This window comes from Cupressus sempervirens, chromosome 9 (assembly GCF_028749045.1).
Source record: "Cupressus sempervirens isolate cs-2001-9-10 chromosome 9, ASM2874904v1, whole genome shotgun sequence".
NCBI lineage: Eukaryota > Viridiplantae > Streptophyta > Pinopsida > Cupressales > Cupressaceae > Cupressus > Cupressus sempervirens.
This window is the reverse complement of record NC_143126.1, coordinates 782,246,031-782,264,345: the sequence shown is the minus strand read 5'-3', so window position 1 is coordinate 782,264,345 and position 18,315 is coordinate 782,246,031. Positions and strand designations below refer to the sequence as shown.

The following is an 18,315-nucleotide window of genomic DNA, read 5'->3' as shown; positions in this document are numbered from 1 at the left end:
TCTGAGTAGCCCACTTTGACCGGTAGCCAAATGCGTCCAGTTATTCGTCATGAGCCCTAATCCCAAATTTATGTTGTCCTCATGACAGTGAACCAATGCCCCGGTTTTGGTGCCCCCAAGTATCAGTTTGCCCAGTCTTCAAAGCCATATCCGAGCACAATTTATTATTTTCTAACACGTTTGCTTGTAGGTAGTTCTAAGAGGGAAACTTTGACAATCAATATCTTTTGACTGAGAATTCGTCATGAGATGAGGTTCAGCAAGGTAAAAGTATGTGGAACAGAGAATCAATATGTTTGCTTTCAAAACTTGGTCAAATGTTTTGGTCATTTTATAAGGCCAGTCAAAAGACCTCCTAGCACAAAGTCATAATTTGCAGAAAGAGGTAGAAATGAATTTTAATAATGCTTCAAGTGGTCAATCTTGATTTAAATCAGTGTCGGTTGTTCATTGGATCATTTTGAGATGTCAGGTGTTCAAAAACAAAAAAAAATTAGCCAGACCCACTTTGGAGCCCAACTAATTTCATTAGATTTATGACATCTATGAGGATTAAGGTTGTTTTAAAAAGGGATGATTATAACGACACTGATTTTATAAGGTCTTGATGTATGTATATTGTTATGTGTAATAACCTTAGATGGATTCGAAAATAATTAAACGTTGGTTCTGAACTCAGATTGATTTCATCAAACAATTGTCATGAAACTAAAACCCACACGAAACCTGTTACTATTATACTACTGCAGAAAACTAACAGAAAACAATGTATAGCAGATCATCAACTAGTTACTCAAATAATCGAGATGTTTCATTCAAACCATCCAATGGAAGTTAATGTATATAAGTGCTGCAACTAGGAGTTTAAATGATGTATATCTACACCAATCACTCTAGTATTCTGAACATAATACGCTATCATTTATGATTATTCTGTGAATGATAGTAACAAGTGCTAACATACTGTTGTGAGGTTTTCACACATCGCCCCAAAATCTTGGGGACCCCCTTTTTAATCGCCTTTAGGGCCAGTGGAGAAGGTTAGATGTATTTTTCACCCGGTTTCAACTTGATTTTCCAGAGCTATCAGTTCTATCCTTAGGCCGAATAAGTTCAAAATTGATTTCAACTTGGCAGGATAAGATTGTGAATTTTGTACTTAGACGATTTCTTTTGAAAATTTGGATTTAATTGTAAATTTGAATGATTTTCAAATAAGGAAATTTTTCGTTAGACTTAGGTTCTTGGAAAATCTTATTTTTTTTGGTGAAATAGAATTTAATTTTGTAAGATGAAGTTAAATTGCAAAATCGATTTTTACTCTAGAGGCAATTTTATTTTTTGTCATAAAATTTTAATTTTTTAGCAAAATCGATTTAGAGGAAAATTGCAAAAATTGGCTTTAATAGATTAAATTTGCCTTGAAAGCTTTTGGTATTTAATGAAATTGGTAAATTAATATTAAGAAATGGCTTTTGGTTAGCCAAAATTCAACTTCAAGGATGTATTAATTAGCAAACCCTCATTAAATAGAAATTTTTAGCATCCCCAAGGCACCATTTAATTTCGTTTTGCAATTTGTGGTTAATTAGTAAATTAAAAGTGCAGTTTTCATTTTAGAAAATTAAAATTTTGGCAAAGTATTTAAAGTGGGCCACTAACTTAGCTTTAATTTTGGTTTTTTTTCCTCTATAGGACCAAGTCGGCCAGCCTGGGAGGAAGGTGAAAGCTGCTATAAAGGGAGTCCCCTCCCATTTCATTTTCATCAATTCATTTGCTCCTCATGCTTGGGCGAATTTGAAGCAAGGGCAGATTTCCAGACTTGGGCGAAATTGGTGGAAGGCAGTTTTTTGGCGATTTTTGGGCAATTTCTCCATTGCCATTGTTGGGCGATTTGTCTAAGGGCCAGATTTTTTGCGTTTTTGGGGATTTTTGCTCCACTTTGTGGACTGCGATTTGTGCCCTAGGTGGCAGATTTTACAGATTTTGCTCCTCCTTTGCTTGGGCGAATTTTGTGGAAGGGCAGATTTTTTTTCATGCTTAGCCGAATTTTGTGGGGGCCGAAGTTTGTGGAAGACAAAATTCTGATTTTCTAGAGGGGCTGCAATTTTTATATCAGATTTGGGCAATTTTGTTGGGAGAAGAGATACATTTGAAAGTTTGATTTTTGCATAGAAGGCAAGTGTTGGATAAGCTTAGAGGCTTTGTTTTCTAATTTGCAAAGGGATTTGTAATTCTTTGATGTCATATCCCGGGTTCCGAAAAGTTGCTGTAAGATTATTAGTTAAGGTGAAAGTCATCATCTAGAGTTGCAAGGAGTGCTTAAGCTGACATCCATTCTTTCGCTCTTTTCTAAGAATTGCACTATTTGGTTCTTCTTGCCTTTTGGTCCACCACTCTACCATCCCGTAATAGGGCGACGAGCATGGAGGATGATAGTGCAAGTAAGAATCCCAAGCGGGCAAACGCTAAGAAAGACAAAGAGGATATGACGCCCAAAACTTCCTTCTTCTCGAAAATGAAGAAAATAACCGATACTAATATCGCTACAGTGGACATGATACGGATGAGGGACAGACTAAAGGAAGGACAATCCCCCTTGGCAAAGAGGATATACAAGAGCGGAATTGTACATGCAGCAGCTTTTCCTCCTACTTTGCCTTGTCCGGAATTGATTATGGAGTGTGCATCCAGATTTGATCTAGACAGTAAATCCATCATTTTTGGCGAAGGGAAGAGAGTGTTGGCCAACATTGGCGAACAAGCAATTGAGGAGACATTTAATATTCCCCAGAGCAAGGGCATGACAGTTGTAATGGTGGATCAGGCGGCCAAATCATTTCAAGGTAACCAAGAGGCCTACTTCTCACATCTAAAGCGGAATTGGATACACGAAGGAAGGAAAGGAGTTAACAAATCAACAAGGCTTACAGTGGCAGATTTCAAGCCGGAATATGGCGATCTCATTGTTCTTCTCAGCCGGATCATGGGCCTAGCTCAAGCTATGCAATTCGAAAACTGGATGTACTTCTTCATTGATGAAATTGAAAAGGGAAAAGGAAAATTTGATTGGGCTAGGATCATAAGTGAAAATTTAGAGTTGCAACTTAGAACAGTTCAAAACCAAAGGCAATTCTACATGGGATCCTATCTGTTTTACTTAATTGCTAGATTGTATGAGAGTCCGGGACTTAGGGCCTTAGGAGAGATTGGTAATGGGCCGGGGCAATATTTGGTGCATGAATGCTATCCGCAGCTTCATTTGCACAATAACAAGGATTACAAGATGTTTTGCGATGCATTCGCCATGAAGATAGTAAGGGTATTACAAGGGGCGCCTGCTAAGAGACTTTCATCGGAAGCAGAAGCAAGGATTAAGAAGTTTGGGAGTTGGTTCATCCAATTCCCGCAATTCACATACATTAGAGTGGCAGGAAGTACAGTTTGTCCCAAGAGGCTTCCAAGATACCCGCCCGACAAGGTAGTTTTGATGGAATTGGCTAGGCAGCTTGAGCACTATGATAGAGTAATGAGGAATGAGGGGAAAACAGGCATTTCCTTCTCAATTATAATTGGCAATGATAGTTGCCCAAATCGGGCCACCTTTGAGGCTGCGGAAAAGGAATTGGAGTGGTATCATCTAGGATGGTACAGAGCAAGGCAAGGATTCGACCCTGTTGGTCTTATCAAGGCATCTCATGGAAGCGAATTTAAGCATGTTCCCACTATAGAGGACTTTTGGGCCAATGCAAAGGATGATTTTCACGTGAGAAAGCTAGCTTTCTCGAGATTGTCGGTGAACATGATGAGAGATATCAGATGGAGAGGCCTTGATATTCCCGATCAATTGGAGGATGATCGTAGTGTGTTGAGAGAAGACTATGAGACAATAGTTGTAACAGAGTTGAATCCAGTGGATTGGGACGATCATCAGGATCCTTCCTTGGAGGCAGTCACAAGGACAGTAGATTTGCATACCGAGTCGTGGTATAATGCCAAGTTGAGAAAGCTACAAAGACAAAAGGTTCTCCTTACTTATGAGATGATGAAACCGAAGGAAGGTCTAGTAGAATCAATCGGACAGAAGGCCGAAGGAAGTGGCCGGCAATCGGAGACAGTTAGAAATAGCAAGAAGAGGGCTTTGGAGGTAGAGAAAAGCCAAGAACGTTCGGAACCTCCAGCCAAGAGACAGCGGGCAGCGCCGTCAAGGGAGAGTATAACTAAGGCTAGAAGCCAAGAGGTCAATTCGAGTGATAAAGGGGCCGCAGTGGAGGTGAGCTTTGATTCGGAATCAAGTGGCTACAGTGAAAGTACGGAGTACTCCCCTCTCTCGGAGAACCAGCAAGGAAATATGGCAGAAACTAGTAGAGAAGAAGATGGGCCGATTGATATTGAAGAGATAAGTCAGGCGTCTAAGGCCGTTGGTGATGCTTTGTTGGTCGAACCGAATCCGGATTTGGGGAGATGCACTGCACCACTATGGTTAAGGCAAATGCTTATGCCGAGAGGCGAGGTGGTAATGGCTCACGCAGTTGATGATATCCAAGGACTAATAGAAAAGGATGATAGCGAGAACCAAAAACAGATGGCAAATACGGTGGCAAGGGTAATCAGAAGCGACAGTGATGGTCACCGAAGGGTTCAGATTGCTATACCAACAGTCAATAAGGCAGCAGATGAGATTGCAGCCCGGGAGTACGAAATAGTAGAATATAATTTGGGAAGAAATACAGATGATATGGAATGTGAGGAGGTTCAGGAAGGCATAGCATCAATCAGAGAAAGATTGAGGAAGGCAAACGAAAGGATAGTAAAGTTGGAGGCTGAAAACAAATACTGGAGAGATTGCCAGCCAATCCAACAGCTGCATCAGGCAGCCCTTACTCAAGACAGCGGGAGCAATTCAGAAGAGGTATCAGCTCAGTTACATGAAGTAAGGGGTTGGATCTATGATACAATCCAAGATGGGCGAAATTTCTTGCCCTCCTTCATCTCAACATTCCAGTCATTGGTGACTATTAGAAACAAATTCAGATTATTTGAAGAGGAATGGAAGAATTTTCCTCCCATCAAGGATTTGGTTATTCCTAGGCTGCAGGCGTTCATTAGGCTACCGGAGGCATATTTGGAAAGAGCCCGGTTGGTTGATGAGAGAGGATTGAGCATAGTTGAATCTTGGTATGTCGCATTGACTACCAAATTCAGAACACTTGAAGAAATTCATGATGAGATTGCACAACACGGCCCAAGCATCGACACTTCCATTTCGACCATGATGAGCGACGTTGGGGTGGCGCTTGATTTTGAGGGTATTAGAGAGGAGGATGTCAGTGAGACAGGATTTGGATCGAGATTGGATGAGTTAGGAAAGGCTGCCGTCAAAAGGAAACATCTGAACACCCTTTCCTCACTCAATGCTTTTATTGGGTTTGCAAAGGAATATGAGAAGGATCACGAAAGGATACTACAAGCAGCAAACAGCGTGGCAAAGTCAGCAGAACTCCGAGCGAAGCACACACCTTGTCCTCCTATGGAAGAAGTTAACGAAAGGCTAGCTAAGTTCATTGCCTTAGCTAAAAGAACAAAAGAAAAAGGAAGAATTATATTAGAAGATCATCTTATGTAAGCCCAAGTGGCAACTTTCTCTTTCTTCTAGAATAGGACAAGTGTTTGTTTCTGATTGGCCACCATTTTGGTGCCTTCTCATTGGTTGCCACTTTTGCACTTTTTTCATTGGTCCATTGATGAGGTGGCATCTTCTCATTGGCCGATGGGGTGGCAACCCTAATTAGGGTTTTTGGATCCAATCTGGATCGTCGATCTTGTTTTGATCTCTACCGTCCATTGTATTTTGGACCTCTATATAAGGCCATTGGCTCTCATTTGTAAAGGGGGAGGGGTTGGAGAAATTGTTGCGAAAATAATACCAAAGTGCTCTCTTTTTCATTGCATGTTGACTAAGAACATTGGGTGTTATTGCATGTTTTCTACTTCCACATAGTTAAATTTTCTTTTCAAGTTGAAGCAATTTCATTTCAAGTTGTTAGAGTAAGAGTAAAATAAAATGGATAGTTGCATGGTAGCTTTGGTAGATGTTTGATAGGGGTCAACACTAGGCCACTAGCATCCTAGCGGCTGGTTGGGAGGCTTTGTGTGGTGATCTAGTTTACTTTCCTTTGAAGCGTTGCATCTATGGAGGTAGGGCCGCTGGTTAGCCTTCATTAGATTCGATCCCCGTCCATCTGCTAACCTTCCATTCTTAGGAGTAGGAGTAGTTGAGTAGCCAAATTTCATGCTTAGAAGAGGTTAGTTAGAGAAGTAAACCAAAACATCGGCATTCTCACCTTCCATCGCCATTCACCCTACATTGCCATCATCGCGCCATCAACATCATCTAGCATTCACACCGAACCACCATCTCCATTTTCTCACCAAGATCCAAATCTTTCTCAAACAAGAAAACGTAAGGCCGCCTACGTGATTACCAGCAAATCACATTGATAAAACTGAGCGAGTATCCAACGGTGTAAGGAACATTGGAGTTATACTCATGTCCCATGAGAGATAACTTTTCAAGAGAGGAATTGTGTATTTGATATTTTGTATCAAGCATCCAATTACTAATATGTTATGTAGTGACACAAAACTCGCATCAACACATACCATGAGTTTATTTGGAATACACATCACTCCATATTTGTTCTATTCGATCCGGAAAGCAGTTATAGAATGCACGTCTGATTTGATACTGCCTGTGTGCACACTCTACTGGCCGCAGCTTGTATGATTGACACAATATATATGCCTTGCAGAACCCTGCAGCTGCCTTCTGATACCTGTATGTGCCCTCTCACACGGAATTTTAAACGGCTTCCAACTTGACTGATATAACTTGTTCAACCCAATTGCAATATCACCTTGTTCCACTATGGAGTGTGGCCGACTGCTTATAGCTTCTTCTCAACTTGTCACGAACTCAGCCTGCCGAATGTGGGAAGTGGAAGCCACGCCTTGAGTGCCTGTCTCCATATTATATGCAGCAGTTAGAGTCTCATATTCAAGGCGCTAAAACCATGTCCCAACTTCTCACGTGATTAATGAATCGCCTCGAATAAGACCTCACCACATAGGAAATGTTGCAATAGTTATTCCCTTAGCCATTTCCTCAACCCGATAGGACATACCTAGTTGTTAATATTTATTACCCAGGCACCTGCGATTTAATCAAATGTATTTAGCTATTTCACTTGCACAGACCAGACTGCACTTACTTCATTTCTTGAACTGTGACTTCATGTCCTTGCCGATTTCCTGCCCAAGCCAATGAAAAAAACTGAAATGAGGGAGGAATGGGGTGATGTTCAGCTCCCTGATGTTTCCACAACTGAGGGGTTTCATCCTCAGTCTCAACCAGTCACATCAAGGCAACTAGAACCCGAGATCCTTTTCTTTTTCATAAATCTTGTATGTTGTAAATCCCAATGCAACTCTCTTTTTATAACCTTGAATTTCATTCCAAACACTACGTACAAGGAATGTGGGATTAAACACATTTTCGTCCTGTAGTCACTTAAGTCACTTTTATAAAGTAAATGACTTAATATTCATAAAGTAACTTTAATAAAATACTGAAATATATGAAATAACCCTCTAACGTGACTGGTGGACATCCTATTAATTCATTCCATTAATCTATCTGGATGTCGAGATAGATTAATCCTATGGCCAGATACTAGAATTGAGAAGGGGACATGACATTATGCGAAACCAACGGATGTGTGGGGGGTCTACATGAAGAACCAGAAGCCAACACAACAAAGAGGCTTTGTAAGGAAACAAATGTAGATGTTGTCTACAAAAACCTTGAATAGGATCTACATCTAAGAACCGAATTTGGAGTTTGAAGAGATAGAGGAAGGAATGGTAGGGGATATGATGAAGATGTTCAAAAACTAAATATCTCCAAGTCCTTCCTCATCTGAAGATCGTGATATAGGAGCAAATAGTATTAATGTATTTGGTGAATGCAAAGCATGAAGTTGAGTGACTATAATTGGCTGCAATGTTTCAGAATGCTTCTGAGCATTTGTGCGACCTAGACATTCTTGCAGTATTTTAGAAGTTTTTGGTATGATAGTTGTACTCATATGTTTCACTAGATATGTATATCTATAGAACACCTTTATCATCATGGGAGGGAACTAAATGTGAGGAAGCTTTGGCACATTTTCCATCGATCCTAGTGCCAGCTCTTGTTGAAAGTTACAAAGTTCAATGTGATACTCTCTTTCACCTTCTAGCTCTCCCTACTATGTTTTCTTCTGCCATTGAGCAAATGAAGATATCACGGGGTCCTCAAATAGACTGCCTTCTTGCTTAGCCTCCACCATTACCAACATCATTGCTATCTCGATATAGTGGAAAGAGATCTGATAAAGAGATCATGAGCTCTGAATCTTACCTAGCTGCTGCTAATCTCTATTATCACGTTCTTGGTCCAGTGAACTGTGCAAGGAAGATTGGATAAATCTTGATGTACACTTAATTGCTTATGAAGCATGTGGTACTCGCCTGAGCTTTTCCACTCTTCCTACATGGACAAAACAAGTGGAGGCGTCTTTCCTCATTTCTAAAAGAAGCGTTTCCTTCCATCTTTGCAAATCATAGGCTTGAGTGAAGTCACCTCAGTGCTCTTTTTGGTCTCCCACAAATAGTTTGGTGTAGGCGTTGCCTCTGCAGCATGAGGGAAACGTTATCTATGTGCAAAGAAGCTCTATTGTTGTGCATAGGGATGTGATATTATCGGAAAGGGTGTCATTTTTCATATACAAAGAAAACAGAGCCACGGAAGTAACATTTAAAGGTGACGCCTTTTGCAGTAAAAAATCAGGCAGTTGTGTGTTTCGCAATGTGCACCGCCAAAAGCACAACAATGAAGCCTTTTCTGCAAATGGCTGACTTCCTCCACTACCCCTCTCACATTTCGACGACATCTGTAGAAGCCATCAAAGCCGTCATTATAAACATTAATCAAGACCAAGAGAGAATTAGAGTGATCTTGCATGCAAATTACAAAAATAAACGTCTTACCAATAGCGTGGACATGACAAGAACCAGCAAGATTCCACAACATGCCATCTTCTGAACCGGATGAAACCCAATGAAGAAGGTGAGGTGAAGTTGTGCAGATGGGGAGAATGTATACCAATCATGGGGGTGTGGTTGACCATTCGGCAATGACTAACCATCAAGCAATACAACATCAAATGTCAAAAGGAGGAAAAGACTAGGAGCAAGCAGAAAATAGTTAGAGAACATTATTCCACATTGCCCGTGTTGGGCAGTTTTCATGCATTTAAATACAAGAGAGCACAATGTCATAGTGTCTTGAAAGACACAGGCTTTTGTAAGCCACAAACAGCAAACTATGGGACTCGTGGCCGGCCGGAGGAATAAACAAATTTTGAACAAACATGCCAGATAAGATGTTGATGTTAGCAATGACATGAACCTGAGAACAAATTCAAAATTGACATGTGGCAAATTTGTGAACAAATCACAAATCGACAAGTGGTGAGGATGCTTAGACATGGTGCGGATTCCTAGGTGACACATGGCACGTCGTGCCACGTGTCGCAAGGGCTCATTACCACTTGCACAGTCAACAGCTGCAACTGTAATGCGGTAATGCACCTAGCCCTGGTCGAAGGTGACGTGGTGGTCCACTTAGCGGATCACGCAATGGTGACAGGGCAATACGAAGAATGAATCAAATGCCGACACATGGCGATGACATGTCAGCTAGTCAAAAGGTGCCATGTGGTGCCCGGGTGGATGGTGACGTGGCAGATGCCGACCAATGGTGTGCTGCCATGTGGCAAAAAAGATGTCAAACTGGGTTGACCCAAAATTCATGGGTAAGGCAGGAAATCAAATTGATTAAAAAGTAATTTTTAAATTGATTTTTTTTAAGAAATCTGTGCAAGTCTTTTAATTTTTTTAAAAGGTATAACCTAAAGTTTTGACTTAGGAAATATGTAAAATTTTTGCATAATAATTTAAATGAAGTGCAGACTGGATACTCTAGCAGGGGCATATTTTTCAAAATGGGTTTTTGGGTGTTTCTGAAAGGCAAATACAGCAATATTATATATCACTGGAACCGGGAGAAGACGAACTTTCCATTTATGGAGTTTGTTTTCGCAAAGGAATCCATTTGTTCAGGTTATATGAGGTTTTGTTCCAGATTCCCAGTTTAAAACCGCAATCAAGTATTGAAGTTCAAATGCGTTTTCTAGCAGGGTGATGAGCTGAATGTGTGTAAAAAACAGTAAAAATGTAGTTAGGGTTGGGTTTGGTCACCTTCAAGATGATTAAATCCATATTTTATCAGCATTTCAAATATTTGAGTGACACAAGGGTTTTCATCATTCATAAGAGATATTTCCAAGTTGGTTACAGAATAATGATAAAAACTAAATCAGATTTCAAGGGTAGAAAGAGGAGAGATGTTTTACAATAGCAAAGAATGGAGATTCAAGTGGACACGTCACTTCGAGATCAGATCCGGAATTCCATTCTTCTATATCTTCTCTTTCTCATCCATTGTAAGGGTGGGTAATGTTTAGTGTGATACCTCATTGTTGATTCCAGTTTTGTCTATAAGACCACATTGTTGGTTCCAAAATTGTAATTCCACCATATTCTTCAGCATATTTTCTCTTTTATGAACAGCAGTAGTGAAGATATATAGCTAGTTCTGATCTATTTAGTGGTTTTGTGAGCTGTTTTACATGCATCTGAATGTATAGTTTCAAAGAAATGAATACAAATGAGTAGGAATCTCCTTAGTTTCATTCTGATTCTCGTCTCCTATCTCTGTGATCTACAATCTTATGTTGTTTAGGTACAAAGAACTAAGACCCATTTACATCCATGTTTGATATATTTTGTTGTTGGAAAAAAGGACCAAATAAATGCTTGATGTGATTGATAGGGTAGCTGGTTATTTTGAGAAGGATACTTCATGAGAATGAGGTCTTTATGAACATCGATGTCTGAATCGCAAGGTGATAGGATAGATCTGATATTTTAATGTATGGAATATGTTATTGGTATCACAAATGTATGTATTTCATTTGTGGAATTGCCCAATAGATAAGGCATTGATCAGCTATAGGATCAATTTGTTCTTACTGTTGCATATTTGGGGTTTTTCTGAAATCAACATCATTAATCAAATATCTTTCCCTTTAATGTTGAAAAACTGAAAAGGATGCCCTCACTTAGCTTGGCAATTTATTTGACCATGTTATTAGCTATTCCATGTCTAAGATCTTTGTGTTAGTGCTAGAAGATTTAGAGTTTTTATCTGCTTTGTCAAGATTCAAGTGTATGTTTTAGCACTGGTACCATATAAGTGAATCTTAGGTACACCCGCCTAGGTTTTGCAGAGCCTGAAGTAGAAGGGTCTAGCCCTATAGTTGGCCCGGTGTTTGAAAGGGTATGTTGAAGATGGGAAGTAGCTGCCCCTAGATATATCTCATCCTCATCGGCATAATTTGAAACCGTGAAGTTTCAAAACACGAACACAGTCGATCTTGAGTTAATTGAATTTAAGTAGTGAAGGTCAACTAATGCATTGGATAAAAGATTCCCAAGAGATTGGTGGTCCTCTAAGAGCTATTAGAGATAGTTCCTAGTCTTCTACATTATTTCCAATAGTGGAGAGTTAGTCTCTCCATTCAGAATTTCTCAAGAAATAGAATGAAATTGTTTTTCCTTTGTTCATTTGATATTTATGAGTTGCTGTTTTAAGGTAAGCAATCTGCTTCCATTGTTGATCTCATATGTATTTTGGATGGTCATTAGACAATGTTAATCTTGATATAGATGGAAGAATATGGTCTTTAACAGCATCAATGATTATTTTCTTAGCCTTGTCATTACGTCTTTTCCATGTTGTCTAGTTCATTTTTGGGCTTCTTTTTATCTTCTATGAATGAATCCAATTCAAGTCCTTTAAGAATTGCTAGAATTCGAATTTTCCATGAGACAAAGTTTGAAGCACCTCCAAGACTATCCTCAACTCTAACACTGTTCACCATGATTTCTCCTTCTTTGATCCTAGGTATAAATTTGATATTTTGATTCAACATTTCTCTTTCTTAGATTTCTCTACCACTGAGGCTCTGATACCATGCTAAGGAATGTGAGATCTTATGGCAGAATATTCAGATCACTAATTCTCTGATATTTCTGTGACTATTAACCTTATTAGAAATCTTGAATGATTAGCACAGTTACTGATTTATCTTCTATGATAACAATGCAGGGTGTCTACATCCTTTGCAAGATAATGGAGCATGGAGATAATCACTGTTGTCAATGCTTATCGATCTGTAGTAGATTGTAGTCTATGGTGAATGTATTCCATCTGCAGAAGATCACAGATTAGAGTGCTTAATATATAAGTATGCAGAGCACAGTTGCTTGAGATAGTAACATTACTGTGCTGGATGCTTTCTCTCAATCATCGGATCAATATATATATGAGAACAAAGGGTCATATCAATGTAGAGACATGACCCTACATGGCATGAGCCACATAGGGTCATGTCCCTACATGGACATGACTTATGATAACATAACAAGTCTCATTAGTTAAGCCCGATAATCTTAGGGCATAAACATATATTATTCTAAGCCATTTCTTGAGCACACTGTGCATGTGCAGACCAGCTCACAAGGCAACATCTATACTATTACATAATCATGGTAGTGGTTCAATCGATGATGAACATTACTATTATCATGGTCGCATCTTTGCACAGTGTTGGGAGTCTCCATTGATGAGACTGATCACAGACATAGATGCCTGATCTAGGCAATGCAATATATCACTGTCAAGATCAATTAGTTGATTCAGATTTCATGCATCAGTATATGTGCATGTACATATGTGTGCGTATGTGTGTACTCTTATGCATATGCTGATGTTCCCTGATCAGATCTGACTGATACTACATTTCAACACATCACCTTAATATAATGGATTTTTCCCTGATCAGATCTGACTGATACTACATTTCAACACATCACCTTAATATAATAGATTTTTCCTTTGCTCAGGCATCAGTGCCCTGGACCCTGTGGCTCCATTCAGTTAAAACAAAGTTTTCTTCTTCTGAGCTCCTGTTGGGTGGCCTCAACTAATGACAACTTCTTTGTCTTTGTTGCCTTTCTCCTTTGAAGCGAGTGGTAGCTTGGGATGTGAATAATTCTTGGAGGAAGAAGAGATGTCAACATGTCTCGTGCCTTCTTAATTGCTTCAATGCAGGTGACAAGATTGAATCCTTTCACCTTGTTAAGTTTGTAGTTACAATCAGATTGATATGATCACAAGTTTCATTATTGATGATAATATAAATAATCCTTTATATATATATATATATATATATATATGGTTAGTTATATTATTTTATACTAACTAATGATGTTTAAACCTTGGAGACATGTCTCCTTCTCTCATACTTGTATGAGATCCAAATCTGCATTTGAAACATATCTATAACAATGGCAATATTATTACATTTGCAGAAACTGATCCATGTTTTCTAACACACCCCAGATTTTAGAGGTTCCATTAGTCCATCCATGAATAATACAATTTGGTGCCTCTCCGAGATGTCCTTTACTAGTATATAAAGCCTCTGAAACTCTGCAATATAACTGTCAACTAATCCTGTTTGCTTTAGTTTTACCAACTCCTTGAAAATAAGTTTTGGATCCTTTCTGTCTAAGTGGTCAATGAGCCTCTTAGTGAACTCAGCATAAGAGGTTATTTGATCATGGCTGAGAGTAACCATTCCATGATGCCACCACTCATGCGCAACTCCTTCCCAAATGAAACACAAGAAATTTAATTGCTTCATCCTCAAGGATTGGGGTGAGTTGGAAATATGTGTCGGCCTAAAGTTCCAAGGCCCGTGCAGATATTCATCCCAATCCATCAAAGCATGATAGGTTTACCTTGCCTCTCTGTTTTTTGAGGTCAGCATTAGAATAAGCACAACAACTGCCACCTCAATATCTCATACTTAGATTCATATAACTTATGAAGGTTATCTCTCATTCAATCACCGTGTTCCTCTAGTCTTGCATTATTTGCTCTTGCGTTTCTTGGAAGGTTGGTTCATGCTCCCTCTGATGTGTGTCGGCTCTCAGCGAGAATGTCGACATTGATTGTCGAGAGTGTGAACAAGGATTTACTTTCCTTATCACCAATTTATTGCTGTTCCCATTATTTTATATGTCTGTCTTTCCTTCGACTAATTTTTTCAATGCCTCTTCCATGAGCCACTGATGTTCTCCTCTAATTAGCATGTCATTGAACTGGGCTTGACTTTTGGTGAGCTTTCTCAATAGTGCCATAACTTTCTCGGTACGATCTGGTGGTTCCCTCACTCTATCAAGAAAATGATACCCCTTCTCCTTGTGGAATAAACTTGCATTCACCTTCCATAAACTAGCGAAATCACTAGCTCTAATACTATTGTAATGGTTGGAGGGCTTAATAACCGTATGGCTAAGGGGCTTGGTTCTTAATCATGGGCATCAAAGATCAGAGTGGGGCATACGATGAGGCTGAAAGCAGAGGGCATAAAACACACTTGTTGTTCGTACAACAAGATTGTTTGTACGGTGAGAGCTTGCTCAAAGTCGTACAGGTAAGAGGGAAGACATCGTATGGTGTCTAGTAATTGTGTCATGCTATGTTGCTTGTAGGGTCCGTACAATGGATTGAGTATGTAGGTGTATGGTGCTTCTTCCTTGTAGATGTGTTAAGGACTTGGATGTACACCCAACAACCTTTTGTTACAGGCGATAGGATACCTTATACTGCACACATCCTCTATGGTTTTGTCCTCTAGAGTTCGCAATCTTTGAAATGATGTCGCAAGGTTCTATACTGATAGATGCTAGTGTAATTCACACAATAATACTGCATAGAACACCAAAAGGTGAATGTTAATTATTAATGATGTCATAGGTAATTATTGATTCAAACAATAACAATGCTAGCATCAGATTTGCCAGATTCAAAGCCAAGGAAACTTGGAGCAAGATAGGGTGAGGGATGAATCCCATCGAAACTACACTAGCCAAAGAGGAAAGATCTTTCACTTCCGAAATGACATAATAGAACTCCAATTGGGATTCACACTACAAATATAAAACCTTATTTGCCTAAGAAATACATCCTACACACTAGTCATAAATACCCTTCCAAAGTTTTCCCGAAAGTGCAGAAAAGGTGTCAACAGGGCAACACCTACACCTATGACCAAAAAAATGTGTCCGTGCCCAAGATAAACTTAAATCAATTGGAACCCCAAATACAATATATTATGAACTTTTATTTAATAACGGGACATTATATCCAATCCCCAATTCCAATTAAATAGCAAATACATGAATATCAATGAATATCACAATGCCCAACCATCCTCTTATAAAGGCCTCGTAAAAGTGTGACAAAATTATAATAGATCATAGACCGACACTTATTTATTGTTTTTCCTTTTTTTTTAACAATTAAAATTAATTAAATAAATAAATTCTTATGATATTATTTATTTAAATTTTAATATTATCTGATTGATTTAATTAAGTCACCTTATTACAATGAAGAACATCACAGATATAAAGATTTTTTTCCCAATCAAATCCTGCAGAAAATCTCGTCGGTCAGCAATATACGATGGGTACGTAATCGAAGTACATGGACCATCGTGTGAGCGCCGGCTAAAAGCCCGATTTTAAGATGAAAAACATCCACGGACATGAGCGATTTCGATCACGACGCTAGAGCTAAAATAACAATTACGAGACCACGGTCATGGTCTCCCAGAACAACAGCCATTTTTGATGGCTAAGTGCGGCACGAGCACCGCGACGACAAAAAAGTTGCACAGCTGAGTCACTCAGGCGTCAAGTCCGTGGAATATCATTGACCTCAGATACTTGATAAAGTGAATTAGTGATGTCAAATCCCCGAGACCTTCAAGAACCTCCTCGAATGTGTTCAAACCCTGTCCAATCCCAGTCTCGATAACTCTTGAAGTTGTTGGAATAGCGGGAACGTCCCCCCCAAGCCATAAAAGGAAGATTAGATTGATGATCATTATCTTTCTGTCAATTGTTGAAGGACTGTCATGTTAATGTAACTCATTAAACTTATTCTGTACTGTGCGTGAGCCGAACCTGGTTGTCTATAACTTGTTAGCTTAGCGCAAAAAGTAGAAGTATCTGTCATGAACAAATTTATGCTCCAGAAAATTATAGAGGACAACAGTTAACAACTGATTATGCATTCTTAACAAATTTCTAGCCCATTTGTGCAATTCTTTGGGGTAAAGTTTTATGGGCATAACACCAATAGCATAAAGTTGTTTTCCATATGATTTTTGAACATTTATCTCAGTTCTTTTATTCAAATTGGGAGCTAGCACCGGGTTTGGGTTCAGTGGTTTCCCAATATTGTTTTCTGAAAATCATTTTGGTATAAACATTATATACATTTTGATTAATTAGATAACTTATGGGTAATCACACTAATAGATAGATAAAATACATGACGTATGTTAAGATGAAATAGATAGATAGACTAATTTCATCTGACCAAAATCTGTTTCTGATAACATAGCTTCCAGTAAAATTACAACATTTTTCCACTTGTGTGGGCATTGTAGCTGATTTCCAAGAGCTTTCAGATGGTTCAAACTAGCAGCTAGCAATTTTTAGTCTCCTCGCTCTAATTGTTTGACGAAAGTATGAATCACAACTATAGGTTTGAAGGTTTTATGGTAAAAACATATAACTTACATACTCTGACGAAAGGGACTATATTCATTCTCCGAGTCCCATTGATCTATTTTTGGTAACTCATCTCCCCAAGATTTTTCTAATGGAATCAGAGAGTTCAAGTGCAGGTCTCAAGAAAAATAGCATTTAGTGAAAACAAAATCCCAATAAAATGACTAGTCATGCCAACTGCGTATAATCCTCATCATCCCACACATAATCTCATAAGCATACTCAAAATTTGAAACTATTTAAGTGCTATTTGAAATGTGAACTAGACATACAAAAGTCCTATAGAGAAAATTCAACTCCCAACAAAATGCTCTGTCATGCCGAACAAATTAAACCCCCAAAAAGTCATTTTCAGTTTGATCAAATTACTGGCAATCCCATATATAGCTTCATAGAGATATCTAAATTTGTTAACAACCTTATAGTATTGCTCCGAGTGGGAAAAACCAAAGAATTGGGCATAGCATACCTGCTGAAGTGCCAATGAAAGCACTGCAATTGGTGTCCATCATGTTGAGCACAAGTTTGGTTCCATTGAGCACAGCCTTATCATTATTAACATCTTCTACTGCCAACTCAATTGCCTTCTTAGCCACTCTTCCGATGGTGGTATGGTAGGCCACAAGGGCACCCACATTCACAGTTGCAGGTCTACCTCCATTTTGTGCAAGGCAGAGACATACCCAATCAGGGAGAAGCACAAAAGAAACAAACCCCAATGCCAGCAGTGCTAACCAATTGGTATGCATTTTTGTGAGAGGCATTCAAATCTGTTACAGTTACCATCCTTGCATTGTGTTCTCCTGGGTAATATAAATCCCCTGTCTAAACATGGAAAAGAAGCTAGTTAGTGTGTTGAGTACTCGTGTTTTAAATAGGCATATTTGAGGAAGTCTGATGAGAGAATATTTGATTTGACTTGAAACAGCTATTACCATTGCTTGAAAATGTAATTTTCAAATTGCCCATGACTTCCAAAACACCGGTGTGAATTGGAATGGTGTGCTCTTGGTAAATCGATTTGGGTGAAACTGGTGAAGCATTTTTACCCTCTCCCAAATTGTTTTCCATGTTATATATCTCAACACTGTTTGTGAACAGGACATAGCACTTATCCTTGCTGAAATGAAATCTAGAGCTTTAAAGTTGTAAGTACCAGTTAAGAAACCACCAAAAAGAACAGAATCGGTTAAGATATTTTGAAAAATCTATGTGAACAGCGTACTTTGAAAGAATAAGCCTTCAAATATTTTTCAGTCCACTTTTGTCAAAAGATTATTTCATTGTCTATCTGGTGGAATAATGCCCTACTGTCCCCGCTTGCTTGTACGTTAAACAAAGGTATTTTCGGCGAAAACAAAGAGAATAACTTTGAAAAAGACGAGAGAGAAAAAAAAGTTCGCCATCTGATGCTATAAAAGATACGTTAATGATATG

General features: G+C 38.9%; 1 protein-coding gene across 2 annotated transcripts in view; it reads right to left on the bottom strand.

Annotated features, from left to right (window-relative positions):
• Positions 1–17,919, bottom strand: part of LOC149541053 (glutamate receptor 3.1-like) — a 107,619-nt gene extending 89,700 nt beyond the window's left edge. The window contains exons 1-2 of one of the 2 annotated variants that reach the window (XM_089802043.1): positions 17,814–17,919; positions 17,348–17,703 (exon numbers count right to left, since the gene is read on the bottom strand). In XM_089802043.1, coding sequence (XP_089658169.1) covers positions 17,348–17,642 — 295 coding nt within the window. In that variant the 5' untranslated portion in view covers positions 17,643–17,703; positions 17,814–17,919. The remainder of the gene's footprint in view (positions 1–17,347; positions 17,704–17,813) is intronic. The other variant, XM_089802042.1, reaches the window with a different exon arrangement.
• Between the last annotated feature and the right edge of the window lie 396 nt (positions 17,920–18,315).